This window comes from Branchiostoma lanceolatum, chromosome 3 (assembly GCF_035083965.1).
Source record: "Branchiostoma lanceolatum isolate klBraLanc5 chromosome 3, klBraLanc5.hap2, whole genome shotgun sequence".
Lineage (NCBI taxonomy): Eukaryota > Metazoa > Chordata > Leptocardii > Amphioxiformes > Branchiostomatidae > Branchiostoma > Branchiostoma lanceolatum.
Genome location: NC_089724.1, coordinates 12859902 through 12880750, shown reverse-complemented (window position 1 = coordinate 12880750; position 20849 = coordinate 12859902). Strand labels below are relative to the sequence as shown.

At 43.0% G+C, this 20849-nt stretch overlaps 2 protein-coding genes across 4 annotated transcripts; both read left to right on the top strand.

The window, feature by feature from the left end:
- The first annotated feature begins 285 nt into the window (after window positions 1-285).
- LOC136430367 (uncharacterized) lies at window positions 286-11368 on the top strand. Of its 3 annotated transcripts, none has more exons than XM_066420908.1 (8): window positions 286-477; window positions 5286-5309; window positions 6248-6355; window positions 8935-9032; window positions 9445-9562; window positions 10034-10207; window positions 10485-10642; window positions 11155-11368. In XM_066420908.1, exons 1-8 carry the CDS (start codon window positions 375-377, stop codon window positions 11260-11262), a joined length of 891 nt encoding a protein of 296 aa, XP_066277005.1. In that variant the 5' UTR covers window positions 286-374; the 3' UTR covers window positions 11263-11368. The 3 variants fall into 3 exon arrangements, with proteins under 3 accessions (XP_066277005.1, XP_066277006.1, XP_066277004.1); XM_066420909.1 differs by lacking the exons at window positions 5286-5309; window positions 6248-6355; window positions 8935-9032; ... (2 more) ...; window positions 10485-10642; window positions 11155-11368 and adding exons at window positions 758-781; window positions 1372-1479; window positions 1750-1847; ... (2 more) ...; window positions 3238-3395; window positions 3895-4110 and having other exon boundaries at window positions 294-477; XM_066420907.1 differs by lacking the exons at window positions 286-477; window positions 5286-5309; window positions 6248-6355 and adding an exon at window positions 7820-8222.
- Window positions 11369-14890: 3522 nt separating this feature from the next.
- LOC136430366 (uncharacterized) lies at window positions 14891-20707 on the top strand. Its single transcript, XM_066420906.1, has 8 exons — window positions 14891-15067; window positions 15717-15746; window positions 17397-17501; window positions 18160-18257; window positions 18695-18812; window positions 18925-19098; window positions 19603-19775; window positions 20206-20707. The coding sequence occupies exons 1-8, from the start codon at window positions 14968-14970 to the stop codon at window positions 20314-20316; spliced, it is 909 nt and encodes a 302-aa protein (XP_066277003.1). The 5' UTR covers window positions 14891-14967; the 3' UTR covers window positions 20317-20707.
- Window positions 20708-20849: the final 142 nt, after the last annotated feature.

Sequence of the window (20849 nt, the reverse complement as noted above, 5' to 3'; positions counted from 1 at the left end):
CTGCCTCTGCCTTTTTTTCTTATCATGATCAACCACTGTCGACACGTAAGCAGCAATGAAATACCCTGGTCTCCATAGCAACCGCCTTCATTTTGACAGATTAGCGATTGCGCCTTGCAATCTGTGCAACTATTGGCTAGTACCAGACCCACGGGGTGGACACTCTGGTTCTTGCAAAGAAGCATCCCCAGAGCGCTACCCGGCAACCCAACGGTACCCCAATATGAACACACAACAGTAGCCCCCTCTGAAAATGATTTGATCAGCAAAAATTGGTGTTCAAAAGTCGTTCCAAGGGCGAAGTGACCTCACTTGCGTAGCAGTAGACTTACACCCCGCCGTCTATTTTTCTCGTGGTACGGTACGTGTGGAAGATGAAGTTGTTGGCGGTACTCGTCCTTCTCGGCGCGGCTGCTGTGGACGCCCAGTCCTGGTGGTCCTGGTTCAGCACTCCTGCCATAGATGACAGCACCCCAAGTAAAATGACTTGCGCATTTTTGCCATTATTCCTCTTTCAATTCTATTGTAAAAATTGTTTATTTCAATGTTCCACCGCATCTTGGTTTTCGTTGTTTCAGCGGTTATAAATGCCATACACGGTAACAATCTGACATCATGTACTGAGTATGTATACAGTTTATCCTACGCCGTGCCTTCAATTTGATAAAAATGGTTACGTCACTTCCACGGACTAAAAGAACAAGTAAACTAAGAGCAAACTTTCGCTGACTTGATGTCTTTGTTTCCTTCACTGCAGGGGCGGCATGGGACGGCTTGAGAGGTGAATTCACTTTTATCTGTGTTGGTAGACATAATGACAAATATCTGCAATGTTGCTTTTATGGAAACTTTGTTTCTGTTGTTGCCAAACCTGAGAATTGTTTGCTCTTTTACAGTCTGGTCTATAAAGGCATTGGAATTTCCATTGTACACAAAATGTCCGATGCACAGGATGGCATTCTCAGGCCGACAAACTTTACTTCGAAATCCCCCTTCTGCTCTCAAAAATAGAGGACAAAAACGTCTTTAAAATATAATGCCGTTTGATATTTGATAGATTCGATGGTCAAACGTTACTGTTTTCACGTCGCGGTACAAGAAACGTGAGAAACTCTGCCCCGACAAATATTTGATCAGTGCGTTATATTTTGTACCAAGCGTTGTAACACCAAAGTCCGCGTTATTGGAGCCCCGACAAATCTAGGCTGACGTTAAAACGGGAGACGAACAACAAATCTTCCATAGGAGGATGACAGTATCCACATGTAACATAAGCCTTTAGCAAATTACTTACAATAATTTTCTAGCAGCTACTACAAACAGCGATGAAGTAACAAATGAACATTTTTATCATTATTTTGAAATATTCAGTGACCTTCGGAGTCAGCCCTTTCGGAAACAACTTTGACCGTTTGCCTCGCACCAAGGAGATGGCGGAACAGGAAGGATGGACGCTCTTCGGATCGAACAGGTGTACAGGTCAGAGATCAATACTGGCATTTTTTAAAGTGAGATTTACTAATAGCAATAGAGGCCATGTATGCCTGGCATTGAGTACCTAAAGAAAAAAATGCCAGGTTAATGCCCGATGAAATATAACGGTGAAATATGATTGACATGACGAAGACAGATAAAAAGAATGTTAGAATTATTGCTAGCATGCTGCACAGGTTTTGTTTCCATCTTGCTTTTTCTGTCACCCTGTATTCTGTTTGAAAAATGGTCAACGGTTGAGACGATTTCTTACAGCTGGTACGTGGCGCGGTTTCCGCTACGTCAAGGACAACGACCCCGCCGTCACCTTGCTGTTCGACAAGAACGGCTTCATCGCCGGGTTACAGATGGGGGTGAGTCTCAGCTTTGGTCGACCTCTGACCTGAGTATGTCATTGTCGTTCAAGAACATCCGGGTACCTACAGGTGCACCCTGGGATACTCCCAAACGGAATAGCAGTGTCATTGTTCGGTGCAGATTTTCAAGAACGTTTAGAATCAAACTAACTGGGCTGATGTCAAGGCGTCAACAGTCATATTACTTCATACCATTGATAACCTACTAATCAGAAAAGAAACAAGAAGAAATTGATATATTGGTACTAGCCCTTTTTCGTCATCTAAAATTCAGTAGCGTACCTCAAGTTTCAGTCGAGATGACCGAATGGCATATAACGTTACATGAAACCATCTCGAAATATTTCATTGCACAGGTGCTGAAGAGTGAGCTGCCCTCTGACGGCAGCATCCCGCCCGGACAGATCACTCCGCCATGGATAGAGGACAAGGATATGTGGCTGCTCACCGCCTATTTCATCCAGCCAAGTGAGTTGTGTTATCTCCATGGAAAATGGAGATATCGTTTTGTGTGTGTGTTTCCGTATTTTTGTAGGCAACATTACTCAAGAACCTCCGGATGGATTATGATGATATTCGGTATGTTGATGAATGTTGAGAAGAGGAAGGTCAAGTTTGATTTTGGGCCGCCTAGGGTTTTACCCTAAAACTGCAGCAGAACTTTCGTTTTTTGTATCTTTTGACCAGGACGTGCTATGGTCTTGATTTCTTGTTGCGATTGGACTACTTTGTGAGTCTAGATAATTACATTTCTTTCAATACAGGTTTCCTAAAGCAAAATGCTGTCACTTTAAGATGAGTAAGCTTGTTAAAAAAAAATCAGTCGCAACTCGCAAGCCATCCTTTTTACTCTTCATTGTGTAATTGATGTCGAGTTCGTTGTGATTGTGTTTAAGCATATGGACCATTCAATGTATTGCCTTTGACATCACCCAGGTGACATTTGCAGTGATGGTCGTACAGAGGCCGAGTACCAGGATGAAGGCACGGGGACTGACCTGTACATCCAGACCGGCCCTAACCCCACCTCAGACATCATGACCATCCCCCTCCAGCAGTCCGACCTGGAGGGCACCGAATGGACCGAGGGCAAGTGCTTCTGGGGCATGGGTGAGTTTGACATCGACAGGAGCATATTAACAGTAGCCGCATTCATCCTTTTACAAAGGCTTTGTAATATAATGATCTAAATGATCTGCTTCACGAGCGAATAGCGAATAGGTGCGTTTAACTGCTTATCAGTACTTAACCCCAGTCGGAGCTTTGCAAACATCTGACAAGTCGTCGTCCCCTACGACAGCGCTTATTCCACCTTCAGCGTCAAGTAAAAGATTAACACAGAACTTTCAAGATGCTGACTCTTTCATGCCTTTGACAATGCTATTAGGTAAACACTACTGGTGGAACCTGCGTGTCGACATGGACTGCAAAGAGTTCTACCCAGTGTTTATCATGTACAATGGCGGGAAACTGGACGCGTTCGGATGGAACATAGGGACTTACCTGGACAGTCCGCGCTACGAGCACCCAGCTGCCGGTTTCGGGGTGAGTTTAAGCTTTACGTTTGAACGGAGATTAAAACCAGTGAAAATCCTGATTGAAGATGAACTTTCGCGTGCAAAGGGAATAAAAAGTCTGACAATGTTCATTTTTTTAGATCATTCGTGTGTACTAAATGTAAGGTATAATACATTGTAATCCAGTAGCATTGGTCAGACTTGACCTAAAACGGCTTTAAATGCTTGTAATATCATCATTAGTAAACATAAGTTGTATGATACTGTTTACTTCATGTCAGAGCTATCGTTACGTCGTAAGTCACTGCTGCTTCTCACCCCGATAACAACTTCCATATCTGATTCAATCTATTCTGAAATTCACCGACAGCTCTGTGATGTGCTGTAATAACACAAGGTACATTTTGTCACCAGCAAGCTGTCTTCCTTTACTGTGCCAGGTTGTAGAACATTGTGTAACTGTTTACGGCGCACTACGCATACTGACATTCGTGTAAAGGAAAGCATATTCTTCATTTGCTTCCCAGATGTTCATGGATCCTGTGCCGACATGTCTCGCTGACCATTCCGGAAGCCTGTCCACCATGCACGTGTACTTGACCAACGGATACCCGCCCTTCTTCAACCACTGCTAGACCCATGAACCAGAACCAGCAGATTTCACCGTGGAAAAACAGCTACATATGGGCAGAGTTATTTGTACGCTAACTTTCAAATTTGGGACGATAATGGGTGATGGAATAACACATAACAAATCCAAGACATTTTTGCAGACAAGACGTTCAACACTCTGAATGATAAGTCTGGTTGTTTACGATTGTAGGCTTCCTGCGCCACCTTGCGGTGTGTTTATTTACCCCAGGCCTATGACGCCAGTCTGGCTTAGTAATTTGCATACAAAATGCTTTTCTGGCTGCTTTATTTGTCATGTACGAATAGTTACCAAAACCTACCTATCCATCCCAATTACTTTTCATTCCTCTGCTCATTATCCGACATATATATTATGAACTTTCACTTGTTATCGATCGTAATGATAATATATAAGAAGAAAATAAGTTAATGATATATTATAAGAAAGTAATCACAATTTCAGTTCCACCTTACCGGTCTCCCATCATGAACCAGCACTACATAAAGAAGCTTTCTTTACGTGAAACTAACGTTACATGTACAAGGTCTTGTGAATAAAAGCGCAAATGTGTACTTTTCCTGCTTCTGCCTGTTCTTGTTATCACGATCAACCATTATTGATACGTAAGCAGCAATGAAGTACCCTGGTCTTCACAACAACCGCTTTCATTCTCACGGATTAGCGAGTACCCCTTGCAATCTGTGCAACCATTGGCTAGTACCAGAACCACGGGGTGGACACCCTGGTTCTTGCAAAGAAGCATCCCTAGCAAGAAGCGGTACGACGGCACCCAATATGAACACAAAAATGTAGCCTCCCCACGAACATGATTTAATCATCAAAAATTGGTGCTCAAAAGTCGCTCGAGTGACGCAGGGATCTCATTTGCACACAAGACGATTTGCATTCCGCCGACCGTCTGTTTTCGCGCGGAACGGTACGTGTGGAAGATGAAGTTGTTGGCGGTACTGGTGCTTCTCGGCGCGGCTGCTGTGGACGCCCAGTCCTGGTGGTCCTGGTGGTCGTGGCCGTGTTTCAGCACTCCTGCTATCGATGACAGCACCCCAGGTGAAATGACTTTTCAATTTGGTCGTTTTTCCTCTTTTTTAAGTCGGTTTTCGTGGTTTCAGTGGTTTTAAATGCCATCCACGGTAACAATCTAAAATAGTATATTGGGCATGTATACAGTTTATCCTACGCAAATGGTCAGCTTTTCTACAGACTAAAATAAAAAGTCAAGAAGAAAGTTTAGTTGACTTGATGTCTTTGTTTTCTTCACTGCAGGGGCAACATGGGACGGCTTGAGAGGTAAATTCACTTGTGTAGGTGGACATCGTGACAAATATCTTCTGCAATGTTGCTGTTGACGTGTTGTTCCATTGATCTAGAGCTTTATCTAAGATAGAAAGCAGTTGTTTCTTATATTGCCAGGCCTAAGAATTGTTTGCTCTTTCACATTCTAATCTATAAAAGCGTCGAAATTTCCTTTTTATACAAAATACCCAAGGCATGGATTTGCATTCTCCGACAGACTTTACGTAGTAGTGGTAGTCGACTGGTTTATGTCAGAATGAAATACAAAAATAACACGGAATAAAAGTTTGTATAGCCGCCACAGGGGCTGAATTGCACAGCTTTGCTATTTCCATTACTACCAGTATTTACTGCAGCTTACACGATTCATAAGTACATGTATACATGTACGCCATTTAAAGTACGTTACATTTAAAAACCTATCCAAACTTTTTACCTTGCCCCTTCTTCTGCGTTTTCCATGGCCAAGCGTCACTGTTTCCACTTTGTCGAATGTCGTGCTACAAACGTGAGATACTCTGCCCCGACAGATATTTGACCAGGCCATATACTTTGTACAATGCGCTATCGTTGCTACTCTTCAAGCATAGGTTTGGCTCCGGTTGTTTTTTAACGTATTTTTGGCGCTTTTTTTATGCCTGGCTCTGTATTTTGTCCCGTTTTCTTTCTGACGGCCAGCCAGTTTAGGACAAAATAGGAAGCCCGACAAAAACGCCAAAAAACACGTTGAAACCAGACGGTGCCGAACCTCTGCCTGAAGAGTATATCATTTCGACAGCAAAGTCGGTGTCATTGGAGCCCCGATATTTGCAATATAACTCGTTACCAACGGAAGAAGAACAACAAATTACCAGCAAGTTAGGTCTATTGTTTTGCTAAACAACGACGAAGGGAGGAATGAAAATGTTCAGTGTCTATTTTAAAATATTCAGTGACCTTCGGAATCAACCCTTTCGAAAAAAACTTCGACCGTTTGCCTCGCACCAAGGAGATGGCGGAACACGAAGGATGGACGCTGTTCGGACCGAACAGGTGTACAGGTCTGAGATCAGGTAAATCTGTTATTGGTTACCTACGGGAACCATTGATATCAGGTAAGTCTGTTATTGGTTACCTAAGGAAACCGTTGATATCAAGTAAGTCTGTTATTGCATTGGTTACCTAAGGAAACCATTGATAGCAGGTAAGTCTGTTATTGGTTACCTAAGGGAACCATGGATATCAAGTAAGTCTGTTATTGGTTACCTAAGGAAACCATTGATATCAGGTAAGTCTGTTATTGGTTACTCCAAGCAACCACTGATATCAGGTACCTGGTAAGTCTGTTTTTGGTTATCTAGTTGCCATGTAAGTTTGGTAATGGTTACGTAAAACAACCATTGATATCAGGTAAGCCTGTTATTGTGTACCTTAAACAACAATTGATATCCGCTAAGTCTGGTATTGGATACCTAAAGCAACCATTAATATCAGGTAAGTCTGGTATCGGTTACCTGAAACAACCATTGGTATCAGGTAAGTCTATGGCATCATTTCCGTGTCAAAATATCGATGTCGAAAAAGGTACCTTTAATTAACGAATAAACGTCTACTATGGTATGGATATAGTGTTTAAAACATCGTTTTGGGTACACGACAGGGTCCTTACATGTTCAAAAAAATATCGTATCAAAATGCGTACCTTAAACTAGCGAAAATGCGTCTACGATATACGTCTTTTCATGTCTACGATATCGTCTCAGAATTAAAATATCGATATATTCTGTTATAGTCAGCAGGTATACGTATATCGCAATTCTGACGATTTCTTGTCATATTTTGCAGTCAACTCACACTTTTGCTCATGGGTAATACAAATGGACGAATATCTACAGTCCATTAAGTACATGCTTTCATTCAGATTAAATTCCCTCCAGGTTTTATTACCAGTAGTTGAAAAGTATTTCAAAATTCTGTGATTTACGTTCCTATTATGACGTAGCACGATAAAAGATATTTATTGCAAACAGGATATAATTACATGACAGAACAAAAATAAAACGTATTTGAACATAAGTTGAACGTATATATAACTTAAGACACACGCTGAGCGACCGTGCAGCGACCAAAATTGAATCTGTTTTTCATAATTTGAATATGAAGCAAGAGGTAAATGTATGACTTCAAAGAGAACATAGCACACAAAACTTTAAAAAGTTCGTTCTTTATCTCTGGAATTCGTTGAGTGATATGTGAAATCTTTGATCGCTCATAAAAGGTTGCTGACATTTGAGATTCGCGCAGAGAGCGCGCAAGGGTCGCCGTAGAGATTCCACTTGAGCACGTTTTCCAGGAGGTCGCCGTGAGAGTGCGGTGAGAGCGTCGTCCAAGTGAAATGGGGGTAACGTATAAAACACAGCTTACATGTATAGGAGTTTGAAAGGTCTTTGTGATTGTAGGCGACGATCTCGTGAAAATTGGGAAAACCATTTTTGTCATAACATCTTTATTTTCCCTCAGCTTGCTCCAGTGGCTATCAAATGCATAACGGCATCTGCTACAAGGCCTTCAACACCACAAAGAACTTTTACGACGCGTCTTCGACATGTGTAGCTGACGGAGGGACCCTCGCTATGCCAAAGGACACCGACACTAACGCCTTCCTGATCAACCTGAAAAATGCCGTGGACAACAGCAGTTCCTTCCGTTTTGGTCTGACTGATCTTAACCAGGAGGGAGATTGGATATGGGAGGATAACGTTACTCTGAGCAGCTTCAGGCCATGGGGTCCTGGAGAACCAAATAATGTTCGCGATGAGGACTGCGCCGAGTTCTTCTCAGGGAGTCATTCTTCCGATGCGAACGCCTGGAACGATGGATCATGTACCAATAATGACACGAAGTTCATCTGTCAAGTCACGCCATCAGGTGAGGTTCAAAATATCGATGTTTGCGTTTAACATATTTGTGATCATGAAGAACCGTTGTGTACCTTTACTAGTCTGCGATGGGGGCAACAACAGCGATGCTCAGCTTCCGCGTGGGCGGGCGGCACACAAGGAGATTCTATAAGGATGTTGCGTGTCTCGCTACCGCATGGTAACGACATAACGTGACGTCTTCGCAATATACATATTTAGTCAACGTTGCTATGATATGCGATATTGAAGGAAAACGAAGCACGCTACCATTCCGATATTGAAAACATCACTATAACAGCATAATGGACATATTTACGCTTGTCTAAGGTACGGTTTTTGAGTACGGTATTTTGACCCGAAAATTGTAAGGGAGTAAAAGTGTCCCTTTGTAAGGACCCTGTCGTGTGCCCAAAACGATGTTTTCAAACGTTATATTCATACCATTAGACGTTTATTCGTTCTTTAAGGGACCTTTTTCGACATCGATTTTTTAACACGGAAATGATGCCATAGTAAGTCTGGTACATGTATCAGGTAACATTACCTTAATGCAAGGTTAATTCCTGAATATTGAATGCGATTGACGTAATTACGAAGATGGTATAAAAGACAATTGTCAGAATTGTTGGTAGCATGCTGCACAGATTTTTTTTATCTTGCTTTTCCTGTCGCCCTGTTTTCCGTCTGACAACTAGTCATGTTGTGACCATTTCTTACAGCTGGTACGTGGCGCGGTTTCCGCTACGTCAAGGACAACGACCCCGCCGTCACCTTGCTGTTCGACAAGAACGGCTTCATCGCCGGCTTACAGATGGGGGTGAGTCTCAGCTTTGGTCGTGTCCAATTCCCCGTCTTGAGTCCATTGCCCGGATACACCGGCAGTCCGTTGAACATCTGGGTACCTCTAGTTGCACTCTGTTGCACACTGAGATAGTCCAAGATAGAGCATCAGCGATCGGTGCAGATTTCCAAGAAACAAAACGAAATTGGACTGATTAAAGTGCGGCAGCATAAAACAGTCAATTCGTTTGGTTATTCATTCATCACATCAATACCCTACTAATCAGAAAAGAAACAAGAAGAAATTGATGCTTTGTTTTGGAAATTTGGTACTAGCCTATTTTCGTCATCTGGTAAATTGGTATCACTTAATTCAGTAGCGTAGCCTTTCAGTCGAGATGACCAAATGACATATACATGAAACCGTCTGGAAACATTTCATTGCACAGGTGCTGAAGAGTGAGCTGCCCTCTGACGGCAGCATCCCGCCCCGGCAGGTCACTCCGCCATGGATAGAGGACAAGGATATGGACATGTGGCTGCTCACCGCCTATTTCATCCAGCCAAGTGAGTAGTGTTATCTCCATGGAAAATGGAGATATCGTTTTGGGTGTGTGTGTACGTGTGTTTCCGTATTTTTGTAGTCAACATAACTCAAGAACCTCTGGATTGATTATGATGATATTCGGTATGTTGATGGGTGTTGAGAAGAGGAAGGTCAAGTTTGATTTTGGGCCGCCTAGTGTTTGACCCTGAACCTGCAGCAGAACGTTTTTTGTATCTTTTGACAAGGACGTGCTATGGTCTTGATTTCTTGTTGCGATAGGACTAATTTGTGAGTCTAGATAATTACATTTCTTTCAATACAGGTTTCCTAAACCAAAATGCTGTCGCTTTCAGACGAGTAAGCTTGTTAAAAGACAAACGACGGCGAAAACAAAATCAGTCGCAACTCGCAAGCCATCCTTTTTACTCTTCATTGTGTAATTGATGTGGAGCATATGGACCATTCAATGCATTGCCTTTGACATCACCCAGGTGACATTTGCAGTGATGGTCGCACAGAGGCCGAGTACCAGGATGAAGGCACGGGGACTGACCTGTACATCCAGACCGGCCCTAACCCCACCTCAGACATCATGACCATCCCCCTCCAGCAGTCCGACCTGGAGGGCACCGAATGGACCGAGGGCAAGTGCTTCTGGGGCATGGGTGAGTTTGACATCGACAGGGGCACATTAACAGTAGCCGCATACATCCTTTTACAAAGGCTTTGTAATATAATAATCTAAATGATCTGCTTCACGAGCGAATAGCTCATTGGCGCGTTTAACTGCTTATCAGTACTTAACCCCAGTCGGAGCTTTGCAAACATTTGACAAGTCGTCGTCCCCTACGATAGCGCTTATTCCACCTTCAGCGTCTAGTAAAAGATTAACACAGAACTTTCAAGATGCTGACTCTTTCATGCTTTTGACAATGCTATTAGGTAAACACTACTGGTGGAACCTGCGTGTCGACATGGACTGCAAAGAGTTCTACCCGGTGTTTATCATGTACAATGGCGGGAAACTGGACGCGTTCGGATGGAACATAGGGACTTACCTGGACAGCCCGCGCTACGAGCACCCAGCTGCCAGTTTCGGGGTGAGTTTAAGCTTTAAATTTAAACGGATATTGAAACCAGTGAAAATCCTGATTGAAGATGAACTTGCCAATTTACGCGTGCAAAGGGAATAAAAAGTTTGACAATGTTAATCTTTTAGATCATTCATGTGTACTAAATGTAAGGTATAATTTGACTACATTATAATCTAGTATCATAGGTCAGACTTGACCGAAGACGGCTTTAAATGCTTGTAATATCATCCTTAGCAAACACGAGTTGTATGATACTGTTTACTTTATGTAAAAGCTATCATTACGTCGTAAGTCACTGCTGCTTCTCACATAGATAACAACATCAATGTCTGATTCCATCTATTCTGAAATTCACTGACAGCTCTGTGATGTGCTGTAATCACACAAGGAATACTTTGTCACCAGCGAGCTGTGTCCCTTTATTGTGCCAGGTTGTAGAACATTGTGTATCTGTTTACGGCGCACTACGCATACTGACATTCGTGTAAAAGAAAGCATATTCTTCCTTTGTTTCTCAGATGTTCATGGATCCTGTGCCGACATGTCTCGCTGACCATTCCGGAAGCCTGTCCACCATGCACGTGTACTTGACCAACGGATACCCGCCCTTCTTCAACCACTGCTAGACCCATGAACCAGAACCAGCAGATTTCACCGTGGAAAAACAGCTACATATGAGTTATCTCTACGTTAGCTTCCAAATTTGGGACGATATTGGGTGATAGAATAACACATAACGGAATCCAAGACATTTTTGTAGACAAGACACGCTGTATGATAAGTCTGGTTGTTCACGATTGTAGGCTTCCTGCGCCACCTTGCGGTGTGTTTATTTACCCCAGGCCTATGACGTCAGTCTGGCTTAGCAATTTGTATACAGAATGCTTTTCTGACTGCTTTCACAATTGTATCTTTGCATTGTCTTGCTGTACCTATTTACCATTGTATTAATCCACATACCACATTGCTTTGCATTCCTCTCCTCGTTATCTGACAGACAGGTTATGAACCTCGATTTGTTATTCATTAAAGCACAACTGCCAATGTACTGCTTGTAGTTGTAGTCTCCTCGCCAAATAGTGCATCAATAATGAATACAACGGACCACAGGGCGATGTTGTAGGAGTCTCCGGTTTGTCAAACACAAACACTTAAATCTGCCGGTTACAACATGAGATTTAGTTACGGTGAAAGCGTTTTGTCTATACACGCCACCTAGCGACAACACATGGCCAAAGACTACGTTAAGTAACGAGGTCAAAAAGCAACAAACAGGTGGTATGCATAGGGTCAAGCAATTGTCGAATGAACACGCGTGTTAATTCGTTCGTGTCCTTGGGATGCATATGATTGCTTTATGTAGCCTGGGTTTACCAAGGATAGCTAGTCTTACGACTCTACTCGTCATCCAGCTCAACTAAAGAAATGTTTATTACACAGCAGATAACTTATAAACCATTCCCCGTTAATTATAATGAATGGTCACAGAGGGAGACGACATGTGATACTGTGAAATATCAGGTGGTAACCTGTATTAGCTTAATTCTCCTCTTCGAGCCTGGAGATGACATTGTAACCTTACTTCTGTAATCCTCCTTTCATTGATATTCTATTGCCCTCGTCAAGAATGTTATATCTAGGTAGTTTGTTTGTCTGTTTGTTTGTCTGTCTGTTTTTTTGTTTGTTTGTCATCAAGATAACTCAATGATGGATTCTTCGGATGTGACAAAAACTAGAAATCGTTAGATGTTGGACCACTTGGCGGTTTTCCAAGGTACTGCAGCGGAACTTCCGGCTTTGATATCTCTTGATTTGGACATGCTATTATCATGCTTGTAGGCGATAGATAGCTCTTATGCTCGAATAAAAGTGGTGTACGTTTATTGGCCCCCTAGCAGCCTGCTCTAAAACTGCAGGGGCGTTTTTGTTACAATATTTCAAAGAGGATAACTCAGGAAGGGGTTGATGGATCGTCGTGGTTTTTGGTCTGTAGATGTCATAAGTGATGACTGACAAATTCTGCAAATCAGATTTGCATAACCAATGAAGATATTTTTCAAATTCAGTGCATTCCATGATAGTGCTATTCAACAATGTGGCATATGTGACTGAGAAGGAAAGGAACATCGACAGATATGAATTGAGCAAATGAAGACGTAATTTGCATAATCAATCAGTAGTATAATTCTATAGACGGTATATGACGGGAATTCTAAATTTGCAGCATTTGGAGGTTACGTTAAGGTGACCATCAGTAGACATAAATCATGCAAATCGGGGCCTCATTCACATGCTTAAGGGGATGCTGCGAGGCTTATTTGCTTACACAATACTTTGAACAACTTGTGTTATTCGTGTGGAGAAAATGATCTATTGATATAATCTATGCACATGATGGCCTTATTTGCATAATAAATAAGAAAGTATCATTATCCAATACGTCACTCGAAAAGGTTAACTTCGTTGGTATGGGATCGTGGAAGTCCTGTTACAATTGGGCTGATTATAAGAATCAGTTTATTTGGGTTATCGTTATTTTGTTTTAGTATCATTGATTTATCTAAGATTACTATTTTCATGTATGTGCTGCTTCTATTCATTTGAGTTCTGCCTTGTTTGCATACATTACTCTTTAGTTTTTGTAGAGATTTGTGTCAGGACCTGTGGCCTTTCTTTGTATTCTTTTTGTGTTACATTGTTTGCAATGAAAACTTTATATAACAGGTCGTTTTCTACTCCATGACTGTCGGTCCATATTGCGATGTTTAACTCCTCTCACCTATATATCGGAGCAAGGAGTTTTTCAAACCTCCTTGATCGGAGTGAGTCAGGCGCAGGGCAAATGTTGGCGTGCCGTGCGGTAAGTCAGTACGTCTATCCGTTCAAAGTACAGGTACACATCAAGCCAAAGAACTGCCCTTCTTGAGCATGCGCACCTGCCTCTGGCAAAAACGTCCACACCACAAAGGACGACGTTCTCACGTGATCCGCGTACTCTCCTAAAACATTATCAAATGTTGTTTATTTAAAAGTTGTGATCTCCAGGCCTGACCCTGGACTTAGGTAACAGACTTAGGAGGAGGACTCAGATCCTGGTCTAAATATAACCACCGATAGTCCACAGTCTATTGACCTAACATGTATTTCTGCGGGTAAAGTGGAGGTCAGCGCAAGTAGCAGGACAAATAAAGGGCAACACACATAACCTATGGTCTTTCGTTAGTCTATATTGAATGGGGACTGATCGACGTATATGGAGGGTGAGTATTTGATGACAAAGCATATTTGTCTAAAGGCTATCATTAGTACAGGGTTCCTTAGATTTTCTGGGATATCCTTGCAGACAGTATTCATCAGCACACAGGCATCTCAAATGATAGCATTCCTTTCTTTTGCATTAGTAAGATACGTTGCCAAGTTACCAAGCTCACTACAAGGCCGATCACAAATGTGCATGTTATAGTCTGGTCTACTGCAACGTTTGTGTACTTACCTATATAATAACATTGTGTACACGAGAATGGTGTTTTAAGAAGAGCGGGCTTTCGATTTGCACATTGCCGTGACAGCTACAGTACTGTGTAGACTGCGTGGCAAAAAGTTACTAAAGGTAAAGGTACAAGGTGACAGTTTGAAAACCCTGACTCATCGCCTGGGACTTCTTTGTACAAACATGCGCGGGCTACTGGAGGACAGTGGCACCGTTTGGCTAGGGCAACGGGCAAAAGTCCGGATGTCCGCAGGTTCGTAGACCCAGTAAGGTCTTCCCGTGCCAACCATATCATCGTTAAGACCATATCATCGATAGATGTTAGATATCCAGGTGATAAAGACCATATCACTAACCATCAATTCCGCCTACACCAATGCCCAAATTGTTCCTCTAATGAATAAGTGTCTAACGCGTTTGTACCAAAGATTTCCCTCCGATGGTTTTGCTCACTCAGCGGTATGTAGCAGCTAGAAATGACTTTTGGTCACCATGACGTGACGAATGAGTCGTCAGTTTAATCCGATGTGCGAAAGAGTATGTGTAAGGAGCCTTGCGGTTGGTAGCGTTAGTCCCCGTAGTTGTGTACGGAGATGGCTGTGTCCAATCAAGGCTGGAATTGTGGATGATACCATAGCAACATCTTTACTTATTTATTATGTTTGTCCTACACACTTGTTGTTGAGAGCCAATGGGAAGTAGCTCTCACACATGACGTAGGCTTACGTTGTATAACTGTCACGAGAACCAAGACCATAAATTTAGAATCCCGGGAATACTCTGTCTCACTCTCGCACGGCGCCAGACTCGTTGGTAACAGTCGTTCAGCAGACCTCCCGTCATGAAGCTTCTCCTGCTATTTGCGATCCTCGGTGCCGCAGCGGCGGGCGAACAGGCGGCATTGTCGGCATGGTGGTGGTGGCCTTTCGGTGACTCCACAGGTTAGTCCTACCTCCGTTAGAAACATGGTGATGTTCATCTAATGATATATGTATCCCTGTAGGTGTTATTCATATATCTACAAATACCCTACTCTCCCTGTTCTATCTATAAACAGTTTAGACAGACTATATGGTAAACTAACTGACTATTCGTTGTCTAACATTACAGTATTCCAGATAATGCCAAATGTAAGCATTTCATCGGATGCTTTTCTGAAGTTATGCATCTGAATTATTTCGCAAGTTGCTACTTGTGGTTTTCTGGTTAACTTTACCCGATTTTACTTTCCTCTCCTGTTTGTCCGCATAACCGTTCCAGGAACCTTCTATCTGCCTTTCCTAATCTTATCCCTTATTAGTTTCTACCAATACGTATCAAAGTCTTCGATGATGGATTTACAGTTTTGTGATATCAGTTATATCTGTCTGTAGTACTAGTGGCGTTGATATAAGTATGTGTGCCCGATTTCAATGAAATACCCTGTGGCATTTTAGTAGAAGTCACAAGAGATCGCGACATGGAATCTAAATCTGGGTTGCAACAGACATCGCCCAGAAAAGTGTGATAAACTGATTTTATAGAAAAAATATGTTTGTCTAACATTGAGTCTGATATTCATAAACACAAATTCTTTTCTCTCTTTTTCAGCCCCGGAACCACATTGGAATACCCTAAAAGGTGAGAGCTTATCTTTTGAAGAGCCATCAACGTCTGGTGTATGAATTGCTCCTTAAAACGAATGAGCTACCTGTACAATGAAACTATGGGTGTACTTTTTGTTTTCGTTTCAAGGCATCCTCATTTGAGGTGAAGCATGATGCTTTTTCAAGTAGCTAGCATGATGCTTTTTTCAAGTAGTAGTAGTGCAATGCGGCTTCGCTTCGGCTCGCGTTTTTGACCAAGCACACCGAGTCACCCCTACTCTTCTTGTGTTGGGTTCTTTTACGTGCAGAAGTTTGAAGCTTGACGCTAATGCCTGACACTAATTTCCACAATACCCTGCCTTCGCTACAAGGTCCTGAAAATATCATTCTCCTAAATACAAAGAAACAAAGAGTTCGAAACAGATCACTGGGCACCTAGAATATTACATTGGTGTGCTGTAAAGTGCATTTGCATCAGACCATCAAGTTTAAAGTACATTTGCATTTTTGAGTACCCTGCCTAGTTAGAAGTTAAAAGTATATTTTCATTGTCACCACGCGGTAAAGGACAACATCATGTTCTATCCCACATCAGTTCTTTGTATTATACTCAAACAAATTGATTGAGTGTGTGTCTAGACAATGGGTTTGTCCTCTGCTTTGACCATAAACGCGTGACGTAGAGGTGGCCTGTGATTGGTTGACGGGTGCATAGGCTGACACTTGTTCTGGTGGAGTCTAGCCATTGCTACGTGTGTAGACAGCTTCGTCTACATATCCGAAGCACCTCTCTGGAAAATGCTTGTTGTCTAAAATTATTTCTACCCTGTTCTTTCAATATCCCTGAAAGTCATTTCGAAGATACTAATGGTGATGAAATGTTAGTCGAAAAATAAGATGGGAAAAAGAAGATAGCTAAAATATTTTAATTATTACAGGGATTCTACTGTCCTCAATCACTTATCGGTCAGAGACCGGGTCGCAGTGCCCTTTCAATCCCGCCACGCCCGGGGACAAAGTCCGAGGTCCCGGATCCATTGTTCTACCCGCAGATGTCATGACTCTGTTTGCAAACCGTCTCAACATGTAGGTTAGACCTGCAGTGTTCCACATTAGTCAAACAGAAGTGTGACTAACGTCTACAAAACTAGGGCAGGAGCAGGCCGGGGTCGGTGTACTTTTATTGATCAAGAGATAACAACCTACCGTAGTCCTTGGAAGTAATTGGGTCACGAGTCATGACATTTGAGCGGCATTATATAAGACCACGAACGATGTGAAATGTAAATACATGTTATCCTTTGTGGTTAGAACCAATGGGATTCGCCCATGTTCCATAGTGACGATGACTCTGGTCACATTCGAGCCGATGGTCGGTTCTTAAGCCCCCCTCTCACTTGACGCGCGGCACGCTGGTGGCGTCGCTGCGTCCTAAACTGGATTTGTGTAACTCATGACTTAATAATGGGTGTCACATTGAAAATGTTCAAGTATGACCAAAAAGACAACAAAACACACAAAGCTTAAAAAGATTCGTTTTTAGACGATGGAATTCTTGTGTGCTTTGTCAATTCGATCGGCCGCAGCGATGCCGCCAGCGTGCCGCGGGTCCAATGAAAGGGGGGTTTAGGTAGGATCCCAGGCCTCTAAACTTGGTAACAGATATATTTGTACTTTCTAACAGTTGGCTGGGGAATCAACCCGCTGACCTCGTTCCAGACTCTTCCTCGCACGCGGAGCGAGGCTGTCAAACAGGGATGGACCATGTACGGCCGGGCAACGTGTGCAGGTGAAGGCTTTACGTATGTGACAGCAATGTAGTGGAACGATGTTAACACAATGACTTTAGATTATTTCAACAACTATTTACATGAGCATAACATATTCCCGTGTCAACCGCGTATGTTGTTCATTTCGACTGGCTGTGGTTATTCAGGACCATGAATTTGTACGTCTGTCAACTAAGGCACATTCCCGGGTACCGGGTTATACTCATCTGCACCCTGACACCACTTATACCACCACCGTTGGTATTTATTTCACCTTGTATTGGCTTCATCTTCACCTTAAGAGTATATCATTGAACCTTATGGCCCTGTCACACTTGTGCGTATATTCAAGTGCGCATGAGTGCCGTAGTAACATCTTTTTGGTTTAAGTAAATTTTGCGGGGAGGAAGTTGTTTTCTACTTTGACCCACCGTTGAGCAGTCTAGTTATGAAACCAAAGAAATTACTTCTTCGGCTGCAAACTTAACCTAAACTAAAAACATGTTTATACACAACCCATGCGGACTTGTATATACGCACAAGTGTGACAGGGGCTTTATAGTTGTGCACTTTTGTAGAAAGCAATATGCCACCCGATGAAATCAGTTTTCTACGGCTGCAGACAGTCATTTAGAACCAGTAGTTAATTTTACTATTTCCTCCTGTCGGAATCTACAGGAATCTACTGGCAGGGTCTCCGGATGATCTACCAGGACGACCCCGCAGTGATTCTGCTGTTCGACAAGAACGGGTTCATCGCCGGCATGCAGATGGGAGTGAGTTCAACTAGTTAAAAAATTAACTTGCTGGCCATTGGTAGGAAATGGTTCAGTGAAACCGCCATTGGTTTGATGTAACTACGCATCCAGAGCTATGATTACTCACATAGTCTGTCGGAATTGAACCTTAATGCAACCCTGTGATAGCCTCCTTTGAATGCCTGCTAGGAACGCCGGCGTTTATTTTTTGGTGAGCGCTGATTAGGGACTTTCAACAGATAGGCCAAGTTATAATGTCGGGAGACTAGACTAGAAGCTTGCCAAGTATCCCCCTTACTTCCCCTCACCTTCCCAGACCCTCCAGTACCTTCCCAGACCCTCCAGTAAAAATGAACGCTCCTCCCCATGGAGACGGATTATTTCATTTCACAAACACCATACAGTGCAAACGACAGCTTTTTCAAAAGCACTTGTTTTTCTGACATGTCGTTCAGGTGAAGCAAAGCGACCTCCCCAAGGACAGGTCCGTCCCATCCCGTGACGTCATCCCACCATGGGTGCAGGACAGGAATAATGACATGTGGCTCCTCACTACCTACTTCGTCAGACCAGGTACGATGTGTACGATGGGTAGGGTTGGTAAATCAGTATCCCTGGTACAGGACAACGTGTGGTTGTATGATTCATATTCTGAATGTTCATTTAGACGTTTGAATCATTGCAGATACCATCTGTACTGTGGGGCGCACCGCGAAGGATTTCGAGACTAAGGGAACAGGGTCCGACCTGTACCTGCAGACCGGGGCGAGCCCGCGTACCGACTTCGTCATCATCCCCAAGTACGAGAAGGACCTGGCGGGCACAGACTGGACCCCGGGGAAGTGCTTCTGGACCATGGGTAATGTAGAACCAACGAAAGTCTTTAGAGTTGAAATTAAGAAAATGGATTTGACGTTTTGATTCGGGTGTATCCGATGCCGAACTCGTGCCGAATTCCAATTCGTGTAGGTTTTCAGACACGCCAAGTAACGGTACCCTTGGGTAAATAAGAAGAGAAAGGGTTCAAAGAGGGGCCAATTTGTATTTCTGTTCGACATAGCATGTCACAGTGGACAGCATTGCATAGACTAACGAAATCCCGACGTATCCAATTTATCAAAGCATTCATGTACCAAGTCTATACGTATAAATCTTAAAGATAAAGCTCCAGCTAGTGCGACAATCTATACAACATCTGAGTAATATATGGGGCTAACCACATGTAACATGAGCGCCGCGGTGGCTATAGTTAATGACTACCACCGACAGTCTTCTAAATTAAGCAAATAGAATAACACATTGATACCCTCTTGCACTGGGCGTTAAGATTTCGGCTGATTGTCTTGTGTCCCCTTTCTTACAGGTATGCACTACTTTAAGAACCTGCGGGAGAACATGCGCTGTGAGGAGCTGTACCCGCTGTTCCCGCTGTACAACAACGGGAAGCTGAACGCCTTCGGGATACTGATCGGTGCAGACATCCCCAGCCCCACCTCTCGTTATGAGTCACCCATCGCCTCCAAGACATTCTATCAGGTAAGGGACTTTAAGGTGCACTCACTCACTCACTCACTCACTCACTCACTCACTCACTCACTCACTCACTCACTCACTCACTCACTCACTCACTCACTCACTCACTCACTCACTCACTCACTCACTCACTCACTCACTCACTCACTCACTCACTCACTCACTCACTCACTCACTTGCATCTTCTCACAAGCTGGTGCTTAGCCTGGGCTGAATTTAGTAATGTTAGTTTAATAGTACTACTTCAGTTTCAGTAATGTTAGTTTAATAGTACTACTATTATGCATGCATGGACTTTTCCACCTCAGTATACTAGCTTTTCCTTTCTTGATTCGTTTGCATCTGTCTTTAAGGCCCCTATCAGCATTGATAACATCATGATTCTTGCCTTTCTAATGAAGTCTAACATTCCGATAATGACCATATGTTTCAGTTGTTCATGACTCCCGTACCCAAGTGTCTCCAGAGCCACACTGAGGAGAAGGGCATGACCACCCTGCACGTCTTCCTGGAGAACGACCCACGCATGAATAACTTCTGTTAAACACCAACACTTTATAGATTCCATAGCAGGCTCTCTGTGCCCTTTTTGGCTTATAGAACACTTTTTGCATTGACTTCTTTTTGTACTGGGGCGTTTGTGCAGCAAGCCCGCAATGGTTAATGCAAAACGTGGATTATAAGCAGAAAAGGCACAGTGAGCCTGCTATGCATATGGATGCTAAACACTTCACAAAGCCGCAGCAGCAGTCACAATGTCCGTAGACAGCGACTAACACTGTGTATGCAACGTTAATTAGTGAAGATTGCTAGGTGTTACAGACAACCTCAGTTTCTTCATCGAAAGTTCCTTCATTTAGTGAATGAAATTCTGCTTTTGTGCAATGGATAAGTTAAATATTGTGAAATAATAAAAGCAGGCTATGCAATAGAGACTACTTTGTTTGGCTCTTGTTATTCAAGGTTTCATCATTAATGGGGTTCATTTCTGTAAAGGACATAAACTGCATAAACCAACGGCATCAAGCGTTATACACCTGGCGTCGTGGGGTGTAACGTCAGGGCGTTTGACTGTCC

Bases quoted from the DNA above. Each gene is read 5' to 3' on its own strand.
- LOC136430366 (XM_066420906.1), top strand. From the start codon at position 14,968: ATGAAGCTTCTCCTGCTATTTGCGATCCTCGGTGCCGCAGCGGCGGGC. The intron at 15,068-15,716 runs GTTAGTCCTACC...TCTCTTTTTCAG, and splicing joins GCCTTTCGGTGACTCCACAG to CCCCGGAACCACATTGGAAT. The intron at 17,502-18,159 runs GTGAAGGCTTTA...CGGAATCTACAG, and splicing joins CGGCCGGGCAACGTGTGCAG to GAATCTACTGGCAGGGTCTC.
- LOC136430367 (XM_066420907.1), top strand. From the start codon at position 7,835: ATGCATAACGGCATCTGCTACAAGGCCTTCAACACCACAAAGAACTTT. The intron at 9,033-9,444 runs GTGAGTCTCAGC...TTCATTGCACAG, and splicing joins TCGCCGGCTTACAGATGGGG to GTGCTGAAGAGTGAGCTGCC. The intron at 10,208-10,484 runs GTGAGTTTGACA...CAATGCTATTAG, and splicing joins CAAGTGCTTCTGGGGCATGG to GTAAACACTACTGGTGGAAC.